This window comes from Nanorana parkeri, unplaced genomic scaffold (assembly GCF_000935625.1).
Source record: "Nanorana parkeri isolate BGI_ZX_2015 unplaced genomic scaffold, ASM93562v1 scaffold680, whole genome shotgun sequence".
In the NCBI taxonomy this organism is placed as follows: Eukaryota; Metazoa; Chordata; class Amphibia; order Anura; family Dicroglossidae; genus Nanorana; species Nanorana parkeri.
In genome coordinates, this window is record NW_017306948.1 from 371,736 (window position 1) to 394,394 (window position 22,659).

The 22,659-nt window shown below is 45.3% G+C and overlaps 1 protein-coding gene across 1 annotated transcript in view; it reads right to left on the reverse strand.

Annotated features, from left to right (window-relative positions):
- TRAPPC9 (trafficking protein particle complex 9) overlaps positions 1–22,659 on the reverse strand; it is a 171,630-nt gene that overhangs the window by 76,557 nt on the left and 72,414 nt on the right. Inside the window, exons 12-15 of the mRNA XM_018563618.1 lie at positions 16,087–16,172; positions 10,189–10,315; positions 5,996–6,128; positions 4,814–4,974 (exon numbers count right to left, since the gene is read on the reverse strand). Of these exons, the coding sequence (XP_018419120.1) occupies positions 4,814–4,974; positions 5,996–6,128; positions 10,189–10,315; positions 16,087–16,172 (507 nt within the window). The remainder of the gene's footprint in view (positions 1–4,813; positions 4,975–5,995; positions 6,129–10,188; positions 10,316–16,086; positions 16,173–22,659) is intronic.

The following is a 22,659-nucleotide window of genomic DNA, read 5'->3' on the forward strand; positions in this document are numbered from 1 at the left end:
CAATCTGCTTCCCTCTTCAATTTAATTGCAAGCGGCGGCTATATTGAGCGGGGCAACTCAGATTAATAACGTGCTGGATTACTGTGATTCTAGTTAATTTTAATATTTTATTGCTGTGTAGTATGTGTATAGGCAAATGCAGTGGGTGGTCTTCTCGGCCAAACCCCTTAGTTCTAACCAGAACCAAAACCAGAAGCCAGGCAGTTGGAGAACTCGAGGAGTTGGAGCTTTCGACAGAACACCGGCTCCATGCCAAAATATCAGTATTCGTACTCGATACCGAAACACCTGTATCAGTGCATCCCTACTTTTAATCCTTCCATTCCCTACAACTGAGGGAACCAAGCCGCATCATACTCTGAATATTGGAAAACTGGCTCTTACCTGCGGTTCGCTGAGGGTTAGAAATAATATGAGAAAGCACGGCCCGGCCATTATCTTCCTCTACTACGAGTTTTAAGGGTAACCATCAATCAGAACATAATAAGCATTTCTTCCTGGAATAAAACAAACCCCTGAAGGACAGTAAACAAGAGGCAGCATCACTCCCGCCCCAATCACACACCAGACATGTATACACTCCAGAGGAAAAAAATAATAGACGCAGAGAATAAGCCGCAGAAAATTGATATTCGGCGGCTCTGCTAACAAGCGTTATCAGCACCCAGCAGGATGTCACCTACTCCAAGAGATTTGTTTTCGGCGGGGTGGAAAAGGGGGGGTGTCTTGGCTCGGTGAAGCGGCACCCTTTGACGGTGCGCTCCATTGTTATCAGCACTTTACACCGCACCTTCCCTCCCTGTAATCAGCTAATTACAAGTGTGAGAGAGTGTTGCACCTGTCCACAGCAACAAACATAAGGACTTCTACCAACAGCCATGGGGAGCCGCTACGGGCGGCCAAATCATCAGGAATGTATTTTATGCTGCGGGGCTTATTTTACAAATGGGCTGATATACTGGCAGCTTCAGATCGGCTGTGCACTTTAATGTTTGCCTTATAGGATAAGGGGCTACCTGGTATTCCTTTAGTAAAGAGGACCTGTCACATACGAAGTACAATGCATTTAGCAATAGCTTTGTTTGGAATAGGAGAGGAGCTCACATGCACACACGTTCCTGACACCCTCACAAACTGGCAAGCCTTGTGTATCAATATTTTGAAATTTGCAGCTTTCATTCATATAAGGCCGGGTGATCCTGCTGTGAAGGCTGTACATGAGCTTCCTGCAATAGAGTGACAATGCATTGGCCCTGTCTACCATTTGTTCTCCTGCGTTGCCACCCTGTCATATGATCTTGCGGCAAGAATCCCAGCTGCCCCCGCTCAGATGCGCCTGCTGCGCCCATTTAAGTAAAATACAGGGCAACAGCAGCCACCTCGGTAAGCCTATCATCGTGCGTGGTATGATCACATTAGGTTTGAGGCAGATGATTGTCTGTAAACTAATCTATCCTGCATCCAGGAACAATCTTCTATCCTGAACCGCAGGTAGTCGCACCATGTATGATTACATGCAGACTGCCACTGAAAGATGTGGCTGCTGTCGCCCTGTCATTACTTTGAATGGGCACAGTGGCTGCATCTGAATGGGCACAACTACAATTCCTGCAACAAGTATCTGTACCGAACGCAGCAACAGCCCCCATGTGAATGGGGCCTTAATATGCCATTGAGAGTGTTGCAATATATTTGTTCAATCAATGCAAAACATTTTTTTCAAAATCAGTGCGGTGCTATGCACTTGAGTAACTGCAGTGGAAAGATAGGTCTGTCTTTCAGTCTGGCCGAGTGCAGGCGGATCACTAGTACGTTAACAGGCATCGCTGCCTGTTTTAAAATTTTGTGTCTTTCCCACACGCGTGCACCAGTGGGCGGGGCTAACAGGCCGTATAAACACGGCCTACTACATCCAGAAGGCTCCCGGCCGGCCGTTTTTTTAAAGCGGTTAATAGTAAAAGCATTTCCACACGCACAATGCAAAGAGAACTCAAGGGATTGGGACTAAACAGCTGTGTAGCCTTAAAAAAACACTCATCAGTGAGGCTAATCCCCAAAAAAGGCTTTCATTTGTTAGAGAATATAAAGATTGGGCTCGGGAGCAACGGAAAAAGGTCATGTGGTGTGATGAGTCCAGATTTATCCTGTCCCAGGGTGATGGGCACATTAGGGTAAGAAGTGAAGAGTATGGAGTGATGCACACATCATGCCTAGGGTCTAACATACAAGCCTGTGGGGGCAGTGTTATGATCTGAGGTTGTTTCAGTTGGTCAGGTTTAGGTTCAGCAACGTTATGTGCCCCAAAAATGAGGTCAGCTGCCCCCCTGAATATACTGAATCATCAGGTTTTTCCATCAATGGATTTTTTTTTTTCCCCTGATGGCACATTGGGCATATTCCAAGATGACAATGCCAGGATTCATCGGGCTCAGATTCTGTAGGAGTGGTTCAGGGAGCATGAGACATCATTGTCACACATGGATTGGCCACCACAGAGTCCAAACCTTAACCCCATTGAGAATCTTTGGGACGTGATGGAGAAGACTTTACTCAGAGGTCCAACTCTTCCATCATCACTACAAGATCTCGGTGATAAATGAATGCAACTCTGGATGGAAATGAATGTTGTGACATTGCATAAGCTTACAGAAACGATGTCACGGCGAATGCGTGCCGTAATCAAAGCTAAAGGCGGTCCAATTAAATATTGCAGCGTATGACTTTTTTTTAACAGGCAGTGTAGCTCTTTGCCAGCAGTTCCATCTCAAGGCACCATTGAGTTAATAACAAGTTGGTTGTTATACGAAGTCCTTCACAAAGAAGATTTCTGTCTTCATTCCGTGTTTTTTTCCCCATGCAATCTTTGCTAATGCAAACCGAACCATTAGGCTGAAAAGATAAATTACAGGCGCCCATCAATCTCGGCAAACGCAAATCTTTCGGGACTAGACTAATGCGGTTTCCTGATCAGGTAAGTCCGACAACCCGCGGGGATTAATTCTGCTTTTAAAAGCCTGAGTTATACAAGGTGGAAGAAGAGCAGCATCAGTGGGAGACGCGGTGTTCACCCAGGCGGAATGGGGAGGATATTTATAAAAATATACGGGCGAGAAGTAAGTCGGCCTCTCCGCTGTAGAATCTACGGCGCCGCTCGCGGTCCCCGTCACACGCCGCGCTGGGCAATTAGTTAAGAAGAGAACAGAGAGCATTAAAATTCAGTCTAATGCCTTCTTGAAAATGCGAGATTGCAGTTGGGACACGATGATCCTTGCTGCATATCAATCTATACACATTTATGGAAAGAAGGTGAAGGTAAGGGGCCTGGATTTTTTATGACAGGAAACAGGCCGAGCGGCAAATGTGACAGATTTATTTATTTTTTTCTTCTAAAGAAAATATTGCAATATTACCTGAAATAATGTGTTTATTGATCACATATATTGTGTTTTATTGATTCTGCTTTGTTTTTAATTAAAAGAAAGGAAAACAGAAAATATCAATCTCTGCAGAAGCCATTTACACATATTGTTCCTCCAATTGTATGACTCATCCTTAAAGCGGAAGTCTGGCCATGGACCCCCTTCCCCGACCTGCAACTTATTGTCCTAGTAGATTGAAATATGGCCCAAACACCTACTTGTATCCATGGTCATGTGAGTACCAAGTCTTCTATCTTCTGGACTGCATGGTGGGAGGGTGCTTTTTATGGGTGGCCACATTACTGCTTGGTGACCTGGGGGCTTCACATTGGGTTTACTGGTGGGTCCCCCTAGGGTCCTGAAGACTCCAGTAGCAGCAGGGTGCCATCCTAATGAGTGGCAGCAAAAGGATTGGCCTGGACCAGTCTCCAAAGAGGCACCATGGAAGGCCATGTGGTGACAGAATCAGAAAGGACAATTTTAATGTGTAAATGGGTGGGGGGGAACCAAAATTGGCTGGAGATAGGCTTTAGGCCAGGGGTAGGCCAACTCCGGCCCTCAAGCTGTGTCAAAACTACATAGTCCATCATGCATCTGCGAGTCATGTCTCTGGCTGTCAGAGTTTTGCAATGCTTAATAGAATTTGTAGTTTCACCAGAGCTGGAAGGCCAGAGTTTGCCCACCCCTGCTTTAGGGCTTCCTCACACCATGTCCATGCGTTTTTCTAGACACCACCGCACAACTGTTTTCTATGTGCCTTGTTCACGCCATACATGTGCAGCGGTGTACCGAAAAACAGAGCTCAATGGACATGGTGTGAACAACCCCTAAAGTAAAACTGTGATGACAGCTATAGGGCTGTCAAGACGTGCCATCTGCCTTTCCACTGACAGTGGGCAGTAACGCTAACCCCTAAACACCCTAATCCTATCCACTGGCCACTCTCAATAGACACTTGAACGGCAAAAAAAAAGACTTTTACTGCAGTCAACCCTTGCAGTGGGGAGGGGGACTCACTGCAAGAGTTAACTGCAGGCTTTGCCTAGGGGATGATGAGTAAGGTGAAATACTTACCTTTTCCTCGCTCTCCTGGCAGCTAGTGCTCTTCTCAACTGTATGGGCCCTCGGTGTCCTTACATGCAATGCAGGGCTGTTGGTCCTGCATTTTACGCAATGACATCAGAGAGCTGTGACCGGCCGGGGAGCAAAGAGACGAGACTTCAAAGTACAGAAGGGGAAGAGTAGGAAGCCTGCATGAGCAAGGAACTACAGCACCTTATCCATCGCCCCCTAGGCAAAACTAGCAGTTAACCCTTGCTGTGTGGAGGGGGTCTACCTTAAGGGCAAATCTTTTTTTTATTTTTGCCCCTGGAGTTCAGCTTTAAGAAACCTACCTTTATTATTGACAATCTTGGAGGACACCTCCAGAGTCTCCAGCGGCTCGGTGCCAATGTTCTCCAGTTTTATGAGAACCTTTTGTGTCTCTCCGTTGTAGAGCTGGACAGATACGTGGGTGGACACATCATCGTTGGATGGCTGCAAAGCGTGAGCTGACCTGGAGGGATAAGAGTACCAATGTTAGTAGACACAGAATCAGTCAAATTACTAACTTTTTTTTACTATCATCATGTTTATTTCCATAATAGGGAGGGTTGCATCCTCTTGTCTGTTTTATTTTTGCTGCTTGTGTACCATTAGGGGAAATTTCCATCCATTCCAGAGACACAACAGGGATTGAGAGAAAAATCTGTCTAGGTTGAGGGGTAATTCAGACAGATATCTCCAGAACAGGTGGCCCCATTGGAAGAAAACCCCTCACCTCCTGTTGGGGTGACAACAGAAAAATGTCGGATTGTCCATCACTCACTCGTCCTATGACAATGGTCACCAGAACAAATACAGGAAGTGAATTTACGCAGAAGGGACACAATCAGCAATAAAAACCCAACAGCAGTTCTGACCCCTCCAAATTTTTGCAGCTTGGTCTGCATGACAAATCTCCTCTCCGGTGCTGCCCCCTTTTCATCACAAGATGTCCTCAGTCTTCCAGCTTAGGGTTAGAGGAAGACAGAGGACACACTATGAGTGCTTAGCATCAAAGACCTACCCTCTTAAGGCGGCATCACCACGGCGCCCTTTATTCACAGCATAGTGATTCAGAAAGTGGCGCTGACCCCATTACGTCAGCACCACTCTCAGCATATTCAAAGATGCCGCATCACCAGAGAAGAGGCAAAAAGGAAGATGACCCAGAGTGTCACATGACCAGCCTGAAGTCATCTGGAAAGAGGTAAGTGAAAAAGCATAAAACACTGGCAGGAGATACTCTGGGGGGGAAGGAATCTTGATTGAAGGTCAGAGCCCAGAGCTGGGATTTAAATATTCAGGTCACAAATGTATACAATGTAAATCGCAAGAACAACTAATGCAAATAGGTTGTTCACAGCATCCAATCAGACGCAGCCGTCACTTCCCAATGTTAGCTGGGGAATTGAAGCTTAAAGTATAACTTACAACATGGAGAGTTTCCTTTCCTGTTATGTTATAAATTACAAAATGGAGCATGGCGGGCTCACCTGGGGAGCGACGTGCTGATCTGTAGGCGGGGCAGAGCTGGGATCACGTCAACTGTACATCCATTGTTCTTCAATTCCGGAAGGTTGTCAAGAAGACAGTCGCTGTACACTCCAAATACAGATGTGTGATAACCTGGAACAACAGCCCGCCATTAACACAACCACAAGAAACAGTCTGGACTAGACAGGCTGGAAACTACATTTTTAAATAAAGGGGATCTAGAGGAGTTTTTAAAGCGGAACCCTTCAGTCTTATATATGACCTCCGGCCTTCCCTTCAGTCTACTATCTGACCTCCGGACTTTCCTCCAGTCTTATATCTGACCTCCGGACTTCCCTTCAGTCTTATATCTGACCACCGTCCTTCCCTTCAATCTTCTATCTGACCTCGGTCCTTCCCTCCAGTCTTATATCTGACCTCCGGACTTCCCTTCAGTCTTATATCTGACCATCGTCCTTCCCCTCAATCTTCTATCTGACCTCCGTCCTTCCCTCCAGTCTTATATATGACCTCCGGACTTCCCTTCAGTCTTGCACAGTTGTACCGGCTCCTCTCCAGGACTGAAATGGCTTTCTCTGATGTCACTGCACACTGGGAGCTTCTCACAATGTGCAGTAGAAGCTGCAGAAAGTCACATAGAGCCCGCTTCATTTCCTGGCTGGAGGACATTCAGCATCATCTAGCACTTCCCTGCCCAGCACGTCTGCCCCTGGCCCCTCCCCTTTCATTCATTGGAATTCAGTTCTTTCAATCATGGAGGCTCAGCCCCACATGTGGCTATTGCCTAGGGCAGTCTACATGCAAATGCAATCTACCTAGGAACACTTACTCCTCCAGACTGACACCCATCAAGGCATTTTGATATTTGTATAACTCTTCCCAAGAGCCAACCCACAGCTTGCATCAGGGCTGAGGGCTCCTGAGAGGAATGCAGAGGCAGGTTGCTGTGATATGTTCAGGAAGCTATAAACAGCGCCTGCCGGCCCCGCCCACCAGCCATTGTATGTGAATGTACAGTATGTAGATTGTTGGTGCAATATATATACCTGTAGTAAATAAAAAGAACTAGACATGAGCGATTCGTTTTGTTCCGAATCAAAATTCGGACGAATTTTCCAAAATCCGAAATTCCGAATCCCAATGCATCCAAATGTGTCCGAATCCGAATTTCCGTTTCCGAATTTCGGATCCCGTACAAATTTCGTTCAAAAACTAAACTGAATCGGACGTGTGATTTTCCTGGCCCATCAGATGTGTTTTTCATTTTAATGCATCCGAATGGACCTGAACACAAATTTTCGAATCTGAACAAAAATGTTCGAACACAAATTTTCGAAAGGAAAATTCATGTTCAGTATACACATATAATACTAGAGCTGAGGCTCCCAGACACAAACGACAGTCAAGATCCGAATTTCCGAATTGCATTCGGGAGCTCCCAAATACCATTCGGGTCTGGGAGCCTCAGCTTTAGTATTAATATCTGTAGATGGTTTTCAGTGGTAGTCGCAACAAATATTCGTAAACTCATCCGAAACTAACGAAAATTCGTATTTCATCTGAATGCGAAACCCGAACTGAATTGAATTTCGAAACCGAATCATGAATAACCAAACTACATTTTTCCGCAGCTTACATGTCTAAAAATCTCTGCCCAAAAATGTCCCTACAATTGAAGGGAAATGTAGTTCTGTCCAGTATGGGGCTCCATGGAAAGTGATATACGGCGCCACACAGGACCCTCCTGTGCAAGGATTTTGGCCATTACTAATGATGTCACCAGTAATTGAAAATTATTTTCTTACATCTGACATGGATTGGGTTGTACCTCCTGAGTGGTACAGGGACAAGGGAAGCTATATAATGCATGAGGTATCGCTGTCTGTCCTCAGAAAACGACCAGCATGCTGGCCAGTTATCACAGGAACCCCAAAATTCCCCCAATCTAGAAGACAAGTATTGGCTGATACACATATCACGGTTGGTGTGAACGACCCCTTGCTGGGGAAATACACTAATTTAACATTTGGATGTTGCCCGTGCTGTATTGTTAGGATGCTTTGCTCATTCTAAATGAACCATTCCCCGGCTGTATTGTTATAATAATTGGCAGACTTGTGCCGTGAATGTAAAAATGTGTCTGATAAGCGAGCAAAATGATCCAAACCCATTCCCTTTTGGCTGGATCGTGACAACATCCAATTAGCCGTTTTCTAATTACAAATACTAAGAGCAGGAACTCAACTCAGGGAGACAGAAGATCGGGGGAACCATAATGTAGATCCGGAGTTCAGCTTTAACCCCTTCGCTGCCAGAGCCATCTTGACTTTAACCACTTACTGTCCGGAGAACACAGAGACCGGGTGACGGAGCAGAGACCGGGTGACACCCCGCCGTGATGTAATCGCACATGCGCGTGACATTGCCGCGTGTGTGCGTGATGACGTCATCGTGCATGTGCGGTCGTCTTATTGACGCCTGCCGGCCGCCATCTTTCTGCTGGACGCCGGCAGAGAGATAAGGGGACGTTCACCCGGCGGGATGAGGAATGCCACCGGTCCCCTCCTCTCTCCTGACACTGTCGGGCTCTCGGTCCATGACCGAGTGCCCGACTTTTCATAGGGGGTGACACCAAAATGACTGTCAATGGTGGCACCCGGGGTACGGGCCGCACCCCCCCTTGTGACGCCACCGAGTGCAAGGGTTGCCCAACTGCAAGGGTTAATTCCTGCAGTATAAAAATAAATGCAATCCACAAGAACAACTAATGCCAATATGTTGTTCACAGCATCCAATGAGATACGGGCGTCACTTTGTAACTCTCAAGTTCCAGAAAACAGAGCGAAAATGAATTAAACTCCCGAAAAATACACCCATCAAAAATAACTGGCTTGAAAGTGTGTTTATCTTGTAAAACTCTGGAACATTAGAGTGTAAATGATCGTCTCCTCCTGACAAACTTTAAAGGGCATTAACTCAAAGAAAGTAATAGAAAATGTAGCTACCCCATTAAAAACTGTATTACCGATGTCAGACATCCTGATACATTTGAGCGTAAATGTATATTTTTGGGTTTTAATTAAAATCGCTATCACCGTGACAGATCGGTTTGCTTTTTACTGGCTTGCCGTAAACAGATACTAGAAAGGTGGATGCAATCGGCAATTAGAGAAGCGGGGCAAGAAAGAAGCAGCTCTCTTCTCTGTATATATTCATGATGCTGACACCATTCAGAGGTACACGGGGACCACTCTTTTTTTTTAAAAGGCGTTTTAATAAGATCTCGGGGCACTTTAGAAAAAAAAAACATTTATGTTTTACATTGTAGAGCCTTCCTAAAACAGAAGGTATATGCAGGCCTCTCTTCCATCAGAGATGAGTTGCACTTTAGGATAATAGGCAGAGCCATGAATATACATATAAATATATATATATATTAGGGATGCACAGATACTTTTCGAGTACCAGTGCAGATACTTGGCATTTTCATGAGAACTACCAGGGATGCAGCGGTAGCAGATGGGACCGGGCTCACACACTAACACACACGCAAATATATACATACATACATGCAAACACCAATCAGCCACAGATGACCACTGAGAGGTGAAGGGAATAACACTGATTGGTTACAATGGCACCTGGAAGTGAGGGGGGATATGGGTTATGCAGTTCAGCATCGTCGACCTGGGTGACCGTGTCTGTGGTGAGCACTGGCCCTGATATTCTGTGTTAGGGTGGCTCCTTTCCCTTGAAGGGTGCTATGGAGCCTCCCTTTTATGTGCTATTGAGATATGTGTGCATCCACAATCACAGCAAGGCCAGATACCCCTGTCCCCTCTGCTCTTCCCTCCTTCCTTCTCCAGTCTAGTAGATGGGCGGCTGCTGCTCTGTCCCCTGTGATCTTGTACTGGACATGAAGTTCAGGGAAGTAGAGCTGAGAGAGTTGGAGCTGTTCAGAAACATGATGACTGTAAGTGCTTGGGAAAAAATATAAATAAATACTTAGCTGGGTGATGTATATCTGCTTGATCTGGATTCATTATTGAAATAAAGTCTGAGAGTTTAATATTACTTAAGTAGAGAAGGACAACATACTCCATGTCTGGTTGAAATGAATGGACCCCTAACCGGTAGGTGCTTTCCTCCTTTTGAAGCCTTGAGATATTCTAAATATAAAGTAAACACTCACCATTGACAGTTATCTGGCCGGTGGTTCTAGGTACGCCCACTAACGTTACTGGATAGAGGCCGGACTCCGCAGGTAGTGACAGCGCGGCCGGGAGGGACTCGAACTCCACGCCACTGGTCAGAAGACCCTGAAATGTAACCAGAAAACCACCATCATTAAACAGCAATTTCAAGAGCACCTGTCATCAGAGAAACCAGGAGGCTTCCATTGCTTACCTCCTTCTAAAAATGCTAGTTAAAGCCGACCTTAGTAAGGGTCCCCCTCCCTCCCCCACCTTAAACCCATAAAAAAAAAGTAACCCATGGGGGGAAATTTGAGTTAGAATGCTTACCGTTCCCCTGGCTTCCGTGACATCAGTAATAGCCTTCGGGGCGATATCCCAGAGAATGTCAATTTCTACAAATCTTGGGAGATGATGCTACAGCACTGTGTAGTAGTAACTTCTCACAAGATCTGAGCTACTTACCACAGGGCCGCCAATTGGGCCAGCCCTCCCAGGCACAGGCCTCTATAAGGCAACAGGGGGTCCAGCAGGGGCTTCCCCCAATGAGAACTCCTTGTGCAACATGTCAACTACAAGTGATCTGGGCAGCTGTGCAGCCACCCAGATCACTTGTACTAGCCTATGATCGTGCTATCCCCGCTCCCCCCGACCACTGGGGTTATCAGGGTCCCCCGCTCAGGGTGGAGAGCAGGAGCAGACCGAAGAACGTCCATTCCCTGATCTGCTCTATGATCAATGAAACCCTGCCAGGTAGGCTGATTCCTAATGGCCACTCTCACTCGGCATGTGCTGCTGTTACCCCTCACCTAGGCACCGTGGGCAGAAGTGCAGATATGGTAAATAATAAAATAATTAACTTTTTTCAACTATAGGCATTTTTGTGGGTTTTTTTGCCGCATTTGTAAAGGGTGTGGGGGAACTAACTAAATAAGTACAGCTTGCAATTTGCTACTTCAAGGGCAGAAGAGGAGGAAGGAGATAATTGGGGCTTCTTTGGGTTAAAGGGTAATTCCGCCTTTTGCAAAAAATGTATGAATGCGACCACACTGATTTTAAAAAAAAAATGTTAACGGAGCCTGCAAAGCATTGCAATAGCGATCAATGGATCAGTGAATCAAGGGTGCTATGTTTTGGCCCCTGCAGACTGTTCCTCCAGCCCTTGTCCGTACTGAGCTATGCACTTTTGGTTACGGGGGCTGTAAGATGCAATCAAAAGACAAGTGCAGTGACGTCACCGCACTTGCAGCCCATTAAGATCTACGAGTCTCTCTACTGCTGTGAATGGATCTGTGAATGATTGACACGACTGAGCGGGCGAAGCCAAGCAGAGCCGCCCCAAATTCAAAAATAGAAAAGATCCTATGGCAGGGATGGGCAACTCCAGCCCTCCAGTTGTGCATTACCTACAAATCCCAACATGCTTCGGCCTCTGGGAGTCATACCTGTAGTCTTACAATGCAATTTGGCTGTGGCCTTATTTCATGTCACACCCTGAATATGAGTGTAACATGACACATGGTTAGAAAGGTAAACTTAGCCTTGAAAAAAATGGCAACTGTACATGATACACAGTGGCGTCACAAGGGGGGGGTGCGGCCCGCACCCGGGTGACACCATTGGAGGGGTGACACCAAAATTACTGACAGTCATTTTGGTGTCACCCCCTCTAAAAAGTCGGGCACTCGGTCATGGACCGAGAGCCCGACAGTGTCAGGAGAGATGAGGGGACCCGGCGGCATACCACATCACGCCGAGTGAACAACCCCTCCTCTCTCTGCCAGCGCCCATCACTAAGATGGCTGCCGGCAGACGTCAATTAGATGACCGCACATGCGCGATGATGTCACGGGGGGGTGACACCCAGCCTCCGCTCCAAGGGACACCCGGCCTCAGGACGCCCATGATGATACACGGTGCTTTAAGAAACTCAATGTCGCTCAGTTGGGGTTTACTTCTATTTTAGTGACAAGAACAATAGTTTCCTTTTACAGTTTTGATAGAACAATGATGGTGGCCTTGTGTGTACATTATTCCGACATCACGAACAGCTTTAAAAACAGCGAGCATCTCACGCTGGGTTTGCTGACAAAGGATATGTCTAACATTTTATCATCTGTCCCTCTAAAACTGGTAAAGAACTACCAAGTCTCATTCTTGTTGGGAGCGCCAGGAAGACGATTTGCTCTAATTAAACAGCAAAACGTCCACTTTTGCTTGACAAGCGGCGGGAGGGGAGCGGGTGAAATGAGGATTCGGTGAACGAGACCTGGCAGCGGTTCAGGAAATTGTCAGGACGGGGGCCTTAGAGCGCTAGGGCTACAGGACTGCAGATCATAGCGGAACAATAATAATGCAATTGCGTAATTGATGTTAATGTGGACCCGTCATCAATTTGACAAAATTACAGGTAAAAGCAAAATCAAGTACGTAGATGATTACATGAAGTGATCAGCAAATATGTCCATATTCCATCGCACTCCTAACCGGAATCAAAACCCAATGGTTATAGGGGGGTGCAGCAGTGGAATCGGATGTCAACGCCAGTCAATCCATAACAGAAAGTAAAAACCACTGGCACTCCAAAATTCCTTGCGTCAAATCTTCATTATTGACAAGATCAAGGTGGTCTCACGGTGTATGGCAAAGTTTCGGAACCTTATCCGGTTCCATCCTCAGGCAAGCAAAAGTGACCACTCCTCAACATCATACACAAATATTGCTGCAGCTGCATCAGAAAAAGATTTTGGAGGAGAATGCAAGGAATTTCATGTGCATTCCCTGCATTCCGAGGGAAAAGTTATCCCTGGATAGAGCAGAGGAGGGAGCCACACCTTGAGGAACTAAGGGAGACTCAAGCAGGAGACAGCTGTCCAATGTGCATGAGTCAGGCCCAAGGCAAAGGGCACTGCAAGCAGCCCTTCTTTTGATCCAACATATCTCAGATATGAAGAGCAGGAACTTATGAGGGTACTCACTAAGGATTCACCGATACTGGTTTTTCAGCATCGAGTACCGATATTTCTTACCGAATACTGATTCTGGAAGTCCCATTAAGGCAGCCGGATGGCGTGTAATGACTCGCCGCCTGACTTCCTGACGAGCCAGGAAGCCAGCTCCATTATCACTCGTCACCAGGTGATGAGGAAGCATGGAGCCGGCTTTCTGGCCAATCAGGAAGCCGGGGGTGGGAAATGACTTGCCGCCAGTCTTCCTGATTGACCAGCTTCCCAACCATTCAGGAAGCCGGGCAGTAGGTCATTAAACGCCGCCTGGCTTCCTGATTGGCCGGAAAGCCGGCTCCATGCTCCCTCAGTACCAAGTGAGGAGGGAGCATGGAGCCAGCTTCCTGGCCAATCAGGAAGTCGTGGGCGAGTGATTACCCACCTGGCTTCCTGATTGGTCGGAAAGCCAGCACCATGCTCCCGGGTAACGAGGGAGCATTGAGCCGGCTTCCTGGCCAATCAGGAAATTCCAATATCGGATAAGCATCGGGAGCATTTGGGCGAGTATGAGTAGTCACCCAAATACACGGTATCAGCATCCCTAGTACTCACAAAACCAACTGCTAGGCAGGGAGAGGTATCTGGCCATATGTGACTAGTTCACAGGGACCCCAAGTCCGGTCACGGGAAGAGAAGATGACAGCCGTAGGGCGTTTTAAGTGAAGGCGGGAAAGACAGTGAGGGTGCACATATGTGTATAGACAGGGGAGCGGCACATACTGTACACAGAAAGCGTCAGAGGCAGAGCCGCGCAGGTTCAGTACAATGACAAAGAAAAATAAGGAATGTGTAAGATATGCGTAAATGTAAGCTTGAGCTACTGAGTTCTGCAAACAACAAGCTTTATATCAAAGGGGCAAAAGACACAAAGGAAATTGTGTAAATCGATCATATTCATATGCAATGTTTTATATTTGCCAAACTAAAAAAAAAAAATAGCTTATACTTTATTTTTAGCCCTGAACATTATAAATAAAGAAATAAAATACATACAAGCCCCTATACATTTCCTTTCTGCCACCCCACCCCAGTTTATCAAAACTGCACTGAAAATAATTTTTCATCCAGGACTTTCATCTGCGGACGGAGAGTAATTTGCAAGCGAGCAAATAGTTAAACGGCAAAAAGCGAGATGGGAAAACAGACCTCCCCGCCGGCGGTTAATACCAAAAATGACCAAAAAAAATAACAGAAATATCTACAGAGGACTCTGGTGACAATGTCAATGAAGCCATCTCCCTGGTCACTGTGACCCCCTGTGTGATATTTCCATCCCTGTCACAGACACAGGCAAGGGAAGCGCTTATACCAGCTATAACAAGGAATGACATCTATTACCAGGCCATTAAGACTGATGACGTCTGCAATCTGAGGCTTCGCGCTGGGCCCCTCCGGGGGGTGAAGGGGGTAGGACCGCAGGCTATAAACAGCCTCTGCTGGAGATAATCTGCTTTATTGGGCATTATTTTAACTTGGTTAGAAGTTCTAGGAATAGGAGGTCACCGAGGGATTCTGAAGACAACACAGGACAATAAAAGTGTCATGATGATGACCGCTACATTAACCGCTCTCTTGTTCACCGTATACAGAGATGCGTCAGGATAGGTATCTCCGGTAAAAGCTTGGTCCCGCACTTATCATTAAACACCATAAAACCTGACAAGCAGCTTTATCAGGAGGCCCCAGAGCTTGAAATTAACCCGCCTGATATAGAAGCGGGGCCAGGCGCTTATTTATTATTAGCTTAACAGGTCTCCGTCGTATTCCATCACTCTGTTCAAACGTGGAGCCGATAAGTAAGGGCGTCGGTAAGAAGTAAAATATAAGATGATATGGTCGCAAACATCGGCCATAGACATGCAAGGACAATCTATCATGCAGGCAAGATTCAACTGCCCGGAGACATGTTAATTTCCCAGGTGGTCCGCTAAACATGAATGCCGGGCTCACTTAACAGAATCCCTTTAATGGTGAACTCTTATGGTTCTCAGTCAAATTTATTTCAACTTTTTATACTTTATAAGTATTCAAATAAATGTTTTATATCATATCAGTCAGTTTTATTTTAACTTTTTACATTTTAAAAGTTTTAATATAAATGTTTTATATCAGGATATAGCCCCCATCACATGCCCCGCCTCCCAGTCCTATACTCCCCCCGATGGAAAGAGATATTGAGACCAAACATCAGCTTGCCAAAAACTTCCCGATTGAGCCAGCGCATGGAATTGTATGCTTATTTATTCCTATGGAGATTTCCGGGGTTATTCACAAAGCTGCCGAAGGCAACCGAGTGAATAACCGAGCCGAAGTGAAGTGAGCCCAACGCCTTATATTGGCTAAAATCAGCCGTACATCGGCTTCCTTCGGTCAGCCGAACATGCTCTGTACAACTGTGTACCTCCCATTGATACCAATGATGGGGCACTATTCCTCCCACTGACACCAACAATGTGGCATTATTCTTCCTCCCAATGACCACGCAAGCTAGATAATTATTTTTACTCCTACTGACAACCAATACTGGGACATTTTCACTCCTATTGCCAACAGAACCTGAAACATGTTCTAATGGCCAATGGCCACAGTCCAACACTCCTAAAGTCTGGAGAATACTGAACTGTTGTTACAGGATTTATCCATGACACTGCAAACAATGAACAAATCTCTATCAAGCCCAACGCTGCCTGCATGCCTATTTGCAGCCTGTGTAAAATTGAGACAGTCCTGTTTCTGATAGGAGGGGCGGGTAGTCTATGAGAGATAATTTATAGCACAAAACAAAAATAAATGGAACTTCTGCCACTGCTCATTAGATTGAATAAATAATTAAAAAGAAATGGTACACTTTGTACTACATAGAATAAGTAGCCTAATAAAACAGAAACTCACCATGGTCTCTACCCGTAGTTCGAAGGGCATAGGATTGTAAACCATCAACTGAACTTCACACACATCTCCCTGTACCCACTGGAAGTCTACATAAAGAGAAAACGCAAGTCAGTTTAAAGCAATGAGGGAAAAACTCCTGACACATGTAAAAAGTAATTCCTTAAAGCTACCGGAGACCTTATAAAACTACCTTTGCAGTGGTGCTCCTGTCACACTCCAAGGGTTAAATGCTTCTTTTTGTCCAGGGCACCAATTAAATGCTTCTTTTTGTCCAGGGCACCAATGCTGGTCCGGCATTGTAGGTGATGACACCTGAGTGCAACCAATGGATGGAGGCAGGTTCGGTGGACCGAAATTGGGATCGGGGGTGAAGTTAGTACATTTTTTTTTTAAGTAACCTAGACAAAAACAAAAGCACAGCTGGAGGGCTAGAAATGCCCACCCCTGGGCTACATGTTTCTTAGATCGATGGTCCATTTCATCAGGAGACAACAGGAGGGAATTATATGTGTATCAATATAATAATCAATACAGTTATTAAAGGATTCTTGTCATCGCTTATAAATAGAGCATCCCATATGCCTGGGGAGAGGGCTGCAGATCTCAAGAGCAGACTGGAGAGTCTATAACAGGAACATGTCAAGCTTATTCCCATGCCTTGATAACAAATGTGAAGGCAAACAGCATCCCCCTGATTGTATAATGCATTTAGATTGGGCATCTGCCATAAAGCACGGTTAAAAGAATCCAAAGAAGTCTGGAATTGCCCCCATATGGAGTATCTGAGAACCTCCATAAGGCCAATTCACACCTGCGAGTTTTGATGCATTATTATTATACAGGATTTTTATAGCGCCATCAGTTTGCTCAGCGCTTTACAATATAAGGAAGACATTACAATTACAATACAATTCAAGATGGTAAGGATGGCCCTGCCCGCTAGGGCTTACAATCTAAAAGGGATAGGCAAGTGATACATGAGGATGTAGCTGTGTGGTGATGAATTGTTTGAGAAAGTGATATTTCAGTGGTTAGGTTGAGGCGGGATAGGCTTCCCTGAAGAGATGAGTCTTAAGGGATCACCTAAATGCAGTCAGTGGCAGATGGACGGATAGGTTGGGGTAAGGAGTTCCAAAGAATGAGGGAGACTCTAGAGAAGTCCTGGAGGCGAGCAAGGGAGGGGTTGACAAGGGAGTTAGAGAGCAGGAGGTCTTGGGAGGAGCGTAGGGGACGGTTAGGGTGATACTTTGAGACAAGGTTGGAGATGCAACCTGGGGCTGAGCTGTAGATGGCTTTGTAAGTGGTTGTTAGTATTTTGAATGTAATCCTTTGGGCGATTGGAAGCCAGTGCAGGGATTGACAGAGGGAGGTTGCAGATACTGAGCGGTTGGTAAGGTGGATAAGTCTGGCAGCAGCATTCATGATAGCCTGAAGGGGGGATAGTCTGTGTAGAGGTAAGCCAATGCATATTATTATGCATTTCCCTACGCAAAACAATGCTTAGCATCTGAATTCCATTCTTCTCTTGTGGTTATTCTCACTTTTATTGCTCAGTCACTTGAAGCTGTAATCTCAAAAAGGTACACCAGTTTTTTTCGGACGTTTTTGGCCCCGTGGACGTTAATGAAGCCGCCTGGAAACCTGCAACACAAGCAGAAAAACTGCTGCCCTCCTCAAAAACTGCTTTCCATTGCCTAGTACAAATGCAAAGTGCTTGCAAAACACTTTAAAAGTGTGCCCAAAAAAAAAACAAAGCTCCAAAATTGGCAGAAATCTTTCTGCTCAGGTGTGAATGTGGGATAAATGTAGTGAAGAGGCAACAATCTTTTAATGATGAGTGATTTGAACTGCACAAACCGACTTAGACTGATATGAGACCTGAACTTGTGATTCCCCGCGGTGAGGCGAAACGGTTTAAAGGCAGGGAAAGGCCAAAGTGTGACTTGCTCCGAAAAGGGTTTCTACAGCTTTAAAAACAAAGACACAGCAAGCGTTTATAGCCTGATATCAAGTACTAGTGAGTTTTGTCTTCCACTCAAGAAATTCCACCCTCCCCAATACCAATTTAACAAGTCATAGAATTTCATGGCCTCTCACAACTTGGTTTAATGACAAGACCCACCAGCGCCCCGGCGCAGACCCGCCACGCAGGGCGAACAGCAAATCATGCCGCTCCAGTCAGCTTCATCTTTCCGCGTCATTACACAACGCTCCGTCCGAACAATCCCTTCGGTAACAAAGTTGTTTCTCATAACTAATCCATAAACTCATTTTGCTTCATGATGCCTTTCTGTATCTTCTCGGTTTAATGGCTTCTTGAGTGATGGTGGCGAGATAACCAGTTTCGGCGGATACAAAGTAACAAACATGTCATATAAGTAAAAAGTGAAAAGTAATAACAGTTTCCTAAAAAGGGGCCATAGGCTCGAGACGGAAAGATGTAATTAGAACAACCTCATATGACATGACAAAAAAAGAGGGGGGAAAAAAGTGCAACCTACTCAAGTCATTAAAATGGTGATAGGTGCACACAGGTCTTGCAAGTCACAGTAAATGAACCATACATAAAGCATCCAACACTCCAAGCCAGCTAACCAGCACAGAGGAGCCATATCGTTGTCCGTCTTTCCATTGTAGAGGTTTCTTCTTAATTCCGGTCCAGTGATATTGAGTCAGGCAGCATTTTTTGTTACCTATACAAGGTAATAATGTAATTGATAGTCCCGGTTCCTTGGCATATGATGAATTATAATCACCCCATAAATAATTAACATAATGCTATAATACTAATATTTGGGATTCCTTGGATATATATATATATCTATATAGATATATAGATATATATAGATCTATATATAGATCTATATATATAGATATATAGATCTATATATAGATCTATATATCTATATATATATTCCTAAGCTCACCCCTGGTATTATAACAGGCACCTGTCTTGAACATACTGTGATGGTGACTCCAATTATATAATTAAGTAAGACACTAAATTTGATGAAGTAAAACTTATATGATTTGATAGTGGCTAGAGGAAACCCTGGGCTCTTACCCATGCAGGCTGAGAAGTTCCAGGATGCATATTGCAGAGGGAGAAAGCTATCTTTTCAGTTTTTTTCTAGCACTGATAAATTCTGGTCAGGGCCCTGGAACACAAAAGCTTTGGAGATACTTGGGGGTGGGATGAAGCCTCCAACCCTGGGTCCATGTTTTGATGTTGACCAGCACCTATTGATCGTGCAGCTGTGTACAGCCCTTATGGTAAGGGTGGTGTTGAGTGTTCAGAGCTCCACCTGGGAGACAGAGGAGGTCTCTGCCCAGGAATCCATTGGGCTCCACTCAGGAGTTAGAGCGGAGGCCAGTGTGCCAGGGAGCTACAAAGTGTGCAGGTTAGCACGGTGTTTGAGTACTGTCTGGAGGAGTGATAGACAAGAGCCTAAGGACTGAGGTCAGAGCAGTGGCACTGCAAGAGAAAATCCAGGAGGCTGAATGTATGTTTTTTGTGAGGAGAGATGTAAAAAAAAAACCCTGTAAGGGCAATTCTGTTATTGTTTGGGAACTTTCCATTAATAAAAAGGGGAATTAAGTGTCAGGATCGGACCCCGCTCCGTAGCCCAAGAACATGGCAGGGACGGTTCCGTCAACAGCGTCCTGTTGCCGGGCGACGGGCGGGCGTTCCTCCGCGCTCCACTCCTCCTTCTGCCGAACAGCTGAGTCGGCGTGATGACGCGGCGAGCCCGGCCCAGCGGCGTCCCGTTGCTAGGAGACGCTCGGGTCGGGTCTCGTCTCCGACTCCGCCCCCCCAATCACCTGCTCTGCCTATTTAAACCGTAGGCTTTCACTTGCTCGACGTTCTAGCAAAGTAGTACGTCGAGCAAGCTACTTAGGACCCTAAACTGTACCGCTCTCTGGGTATCCTGCTAACCCCTCTTGGACCTCCACATCTACCCCTTGCATTCTGGCAGCCTGGATTCAGCCTGGACCTCCACATCTACCCCTTGGATTCTGGCAGCCTGGATACAGCCTCCCATCCTGTGAATGGACTTCCCACCTAACAGCAAGTAGCCATTACCACATGCTGTAATCAATTGCCGAGTTGTATGCACCTACTGACATCAAGGTTAGGGGTAGTGAATGCACACTAAACTCTCTTATCTAAAACTGCCTTACCCTCTCCTCTGGACTGTCTTAAATACTATATGCAATAGAGTTACTGTCTCTTTGACCTCCCTAGTGAAGTAAACTTGGGGAGAGAACTACAATTCCCAACAGGCCCCAATGCTGTAGAATTGAGGGTTGTGGGAATTCACCTCTACCATTTAATTCCTCCTGCAATCAGAATGGTATATGATGTGTAAGGGGTTCCGACTTCACTCACTACACTAAAGTGTGACAGTGAACCCTTCAACTGAACCATTCACGCTTACCTCCGCAGTTGTGATCCTATACCTCCCGCAGAGTTTGCACGGATCATTACATTAAGCCCTAAAAGGAAGATTTAAGTGAGTGGATGTGTCCTTAATGCTCTACTATTTGAATCTAGTTCTCTCTCTCTCTCTCTCTCTCTCTCTCTCTCTATATATATATATACAGTATATATACACACACACCTTTGTCAAATACTTCTTGATGTTCAATATACCCCAATGGTGCCTCATCAAAGACTCCTGAGGAAGCGGACACGTTGAGTTAACCCCACCGTGATCTTACAATATTGAGACACATTTTTAAATATATTGTGAGATATATCAAACAAGACGTTCAATGCTAATGCTGTGAAATAGTATCAGATGGGGATATGTAGAGGCATAATCTGTTTCAGTGGAGTTCGTTTTTGTTATTTCCACATAGAGATGTTATTTCACTATTTTATTGTGGTATCTATGCAAATACATTTTCTATTTTTGTACATAATATTGTACCTGAATGGGTACCTTAAAAGTCGGTGTTGCTGTATATTCAAATTGGATTGAGTCAGGCAGAAATAAAAATCTGTTATGATGTCTATCTCTTCCCCCTCTATCCAAAACCAAAAATAGAAAGACCCCCCCCCCTCCCATCAAGCATTATGGAACTCATTATAGAACGCTAAGAACAGGCGTCAGGTTCAGGATGGGCAAAGAGAAGTATGGACACCGGCACTCCAGTTGCAATACAGATGCGTCTGTTTATTGACGAAAATGCAGCATAATAAGATTCAGGATGGGGAACCATTACAGAGGGATATGGAAGTCCATATTAATTGGTGTTATCCACGGCAGTCCGCTCCCCCTGAGCCTAGCACAGGGGTGCTTGTCTTGTAACAAACATGGTCTATATGGAAAATATATTGATAGCAGTCAGAGGTTTTCTATGTCCTGCTTAAATAAATGTATGCGTTTGTTTGCTTCTGCTTCTATCCGCGCAGCAGTAATTTAAAGCAAGCGGTAAGCCCAAACGTGTCTGTGGGCCATTGCTTTATGTCAACACCACTAAATAATTTTGGCTGCCACCGCTAATTATTAATAAATACAGAGGAGGAACGACAGAAGCATGACAGACCGATGACTAAAGGCCGTAGAGACAGATTCAATTATTGATCTCCGGGGTTGACGTTGGAAGAGGGGACAGGGAAATATACGAGTATGCTGCCCGAGTACATGGCCAAATTCGGCTCCTGGGCTTCCAACACCACCGCCAGATCTCCAAGGTCCCCTTAAGGCTCAATTCCTCATGCTGTTTGGACAAGAAATAAAACAAAAAGTTGGACAAGAGGATGGGCGGTCGTGTTCTCTGCCTGGCACGCATCCATTAGCAGGAAGAGTGTTTTGGCTACAGACCTTGGTGGGCAATGATGTGAACGCTAAAGTAATTTAATTACAGGACGACCATCGGAGTGGTTTGTCCCGAGCAGTCAGGCTCGCGAGTATCTTGAAGTTTATTACCAAAATAAAATGCCTGTTCCTAGCAACATATCTCTCCCTGTCCTAAAGGCAGCCCAGAGGGCTATAAAATATATGCTGTATGTAATGTGTTCGAAAATACGGTTAATGGGCAATTTACTCTGAAAGGTGATACGACAGCAAGGAAGTGGAACACAGCAGCGGAGGAACACAAAAACTGACATCATCGGAGATGAGCAGTTTTATACAATTAAAGCCAATTTAATGGCGGGAGAAGATATGCGGTCATGCTAAGCATTCCGTTAAAGTTTCTAAAACAAAAACTTTTTTTTTAGTCTTGGATACAGCGGGTAAGGATTAGATCCCCTCTGATGTTCTTATTGCTGTCTGTTCCTATGCTAGTTAGATTCGCAGAAAGTGATGGAAAATCCAAAATTTAAAGGAGTTGTAAAGCCAGAGCATATCCTCTCCTGTTATAACATCAGCATTGTAATAGGAATACATACTAGAGATGTTGTTCAATAATGCAATCAAAGCTTACTGGAAAAAAAAATCCCCTTTATGTAGTGAGCGCTGCCTTCTGCCTGTCCATCACTTTCACCAACTTCACTTCCTGGATTCCCAGAGTGCTTTGCGTCTCTTTCCCTGCTGCTTGATGTGATGCAATTTCCATTTCTCA